General features: G+C 46.3%; 1 protein-coding gene across 1 annotated transcript; it reads right to left on the minus strand.

Annotated features, from left to right (window-relative positions):
* Window positions 1-362: 362 nt before the first annotated feature.
* On the minus strand, window positions 363-2,739 carry SPACA5 (sperm acrosome associated 5). The gene is made up of 4 exons (XM_023201988.2): window positions 2,100-2,739; window positions 1,533-1,691; window positions 655-733; window positions 363-550 (listed from the first exon to the last, which is right to left on the minus strand). Exons 1-4 carry the CDS (start codon window positions 2,242-2,244, stop codon window positions 454-456), a joined length of 480 nt encoding a protein of 159 aa, XP_023057756.1. The 5' UTR covers window positions 2,245-2,739; the 3' UTR covers window positions 363-453.
* Between the last annotated feature and the right edge of the window lie 202 nt (window positions 2,740-2,941).

Consider the following 2,941-nt stretch of genomic DNA (forward strand, 5'->3'; position numbering starts at 1 on the left):
CCTGTAACTGTCTTATGTACCAAGCACTTTATGCGTTTTACAAATTTTAATTCATTTAATCCTCCCAATAACCCCATCAAGTAGTTACTATTATTATCATCCTTATTTAACAGATGAGAAAACTGAGGCACAGAGGAATTAAGTATCTCTTCCAAGGCAACACAGCTAGTAGGTGGTAGAGATGGTTTTTGAACCCAGGAGAACACATGCTCTTGATTCACACTATCTTCCCTTCCTTCTCCACCCTGAGTGATCTGGCATTTCTTAATTAGAGCTTTGAATATATGGAGGAAGTGACAGAATACTGTGACGGAAGGGTACTTCTGGGCATTGAATAAATGAAGAGAGTCAGACATCACAGCATTTTTTGTATTGTTTATCGATACCATCCTTTATTAAATGCACAAGAGAAAGAAATGAAAGGAAAATAAAATCTGTCTCTTCGAATCTGAGTCATGGATGAATTTTCGGATCAATTTTCACGTTCATATCACACCCCTTGAGCCATTCAGATAAATCATGGCCAGAACAGTGCCGCCTCCAAGAAGTCCTGGGAAATGAAGGAAAAGAGAGAGCATGAAGTGGACAGGTTGATGGGGTGGCAGTGACACTATCCCTGGCTGCCCACAGTCCGGGTCATCCCCATGAACTTACCAGGCAGCCAGTCCATTCTGTGAGGACACAATCTGCTTGGCACATGTGATGTCATCCAGAATATGGCGATTGAGCAGGTCTGAGGGGGAAGAGAGGGACATGCTGATCTAGTGCACTGGGGATAGGGTAACAGTGAATGGAGGGCCCAGGGGTTTTGGGTTCTTTGGGGCCTGAAGAACCTCAACCACTATGTTGGCTGATTCTGGATGACCTTGATTCTCTTGTCAGTTGGTTATAAATGATCTTAATCACCATGTTAGCTGGTTCTGTACAACCTTAACTCATGTTGACTGATCCTGGATTATCTGGATGGTCATGTTGGCTAGTTATGAATAATCCCAACCCCCATACTATCTGGTCCTGGACAACCTCAATTTCCATTTGGGCTGGCCCCAAATAACCTCAGTCTCCATTTTTTCCTGTCTTGGACAACCTTAACCACCATTTTGGCCAACACTGAACAACTTTAACTGCTATTCTATTTTGTCCTCAACACCACCAGTCTTATCTGGAAAGTTCTGTCATTTCTGCATGGAGGTTATCTGTTTCTGTTTCTAGAATCAGACATTTGCTTCTTTCCTCGGGGCCTGGGTAACTTCAACCCCAAATCAGGACACTCTCTATCTCTATTTCACATGGAGGTAAGTTTCCTATTTCCTGAGTCTAAGAAACTGCAGTGTCCTTTCTGGGTGAGGATTGGGAGCTCTGAGCTCTGAGCTCTTCTGTCTTAAACGACCAAAAGTTGCTCAGGCAACTTTTCTCCTTTTCCCATCACTTTTCTCTTGTTGCAGGAGATTATGGCTTAAACAACCTTGCCCTCCCAAGTGTGGGAGAGTAGGGCCCAGCAGGGCTTCAGTGTGTCCCCAGTGCTGACTTACCATGACAATCCATGTGGCAGAGGTTCTTGGTGGGTGTAATGCCATTGTCACACCACCAGGCAGAATTCAGTTGGAAAATGCCATATTCACTGCTGCCATCAGGATTGTGGTCCACAAAGGCGGTGTCAAAGCCACTCTCATAATGAGCCATGCACAGCCCTGGGGCAGGGAGAAGGGAGGCAAGGAGTAGGTATAGAGCCTGGGAATAGGGAAGGATAGGATGGGGGGAGGACAGGGATGGTTGTCATCTCAGTTGTGAGGGTGGTGATCTTGGTTTAGTGGTGGTGATGTTGGTGATTCTGGTGAGACATCAGTGATGGTGGTAGCAATGGTATTGATGATGGTAACAGCAGTGATATTGATTGTAGTGATGGTGTTGATGGCAGAGATGGAGGTGATGGTTGTGAAGGCCATAATGGTGGTGGTGTTAGAGTTAGTTAAAGTACTCAGCATAGTCAGTCAGGGAGTGACTCAAGGGATCATGACCTGGCCTGGAGAGGTGATAAAGGACAAGGGGGGCCTGGGTCTGAATGTGGTGGGTGGCTCAGGGGCAACTGGGATTCTCACAGTCTCCAATGCCGTAGCCCTTGTAGCCGTTCAGCCCTGCCCTCTCCAGTCTTGTCGCCAGCTCGCAGCGTTCATAGATCTTGGAATCCACAGTGACAACCATCAGCGTGGCCAAGGTCACTACCACAGTGCCCCAGGCCTGCATTATGGCACCTGTAAGCCCTCCCAGGTGACTTGCTCCAGACTAACCCTGTGGTGTTCGGAATTAGGGGCATTCTGGAACTCTGGGCTCTATGAGCAAAGGTCTAAGTGGTAGATTCTGGAACACGGAGCACAGAAACCTGAACACCTCCCAACACTGTTGCATTGGGGATTAAAGGCCCCACCTCCCAACACTGTTGCATTGGGAATTAAGTTTCTGACATCTGAATTTTGGAAGGGACATATTCAAACCATAGCACTCATCCTTGGTTCACCTCTCTGCACTTAAAGTGCTGTTCCATCCTAATTTACTGGAATGTGCCCCACGTTTCATATTACAAATGGCATATTACATATACATTCTTATGCCTGCTTTTTCAACTTCATTCTCATTCTGCCTTTTGTTCCTCCATTCACTTACACTGCCTTTCAGCCACTTATATTCACCCATACTGGGCCTCATATTATCACAATTCCCCACAGTCTACTTAGCATTACCCAAATTCTCTCATGTCATATTTCTTCTTCACCCCACTCACTCTCGCTCAGACTCCTTTCCTATATTTATCTCTATTTCCCACCCCTGCATCAAATGACTCTGGCTTCCTCGCACGTGGCCCAGCCTTCAGCTTCTTTCATTGACCCGGGGCCTCATTATTTCCCCCATTCATTCCCTTTCTGCCCCTCCTTCACCTCTATTC

Source organism: Piliocolobus tephrosceles, chromosome 12, assembly GCF_002776525.5.
Source record: "Piliocolobus tephrosceles isolate RC106 chromosome 12, ASM277652v3, whole genome shotgun sequence".
Lineage (NCBI taxonomy): Eukaryota > Metazoa > Chordata > Mammalia > Primates > Cercopithecidae > Piliocolobus > Piliocolobus tephrosceles.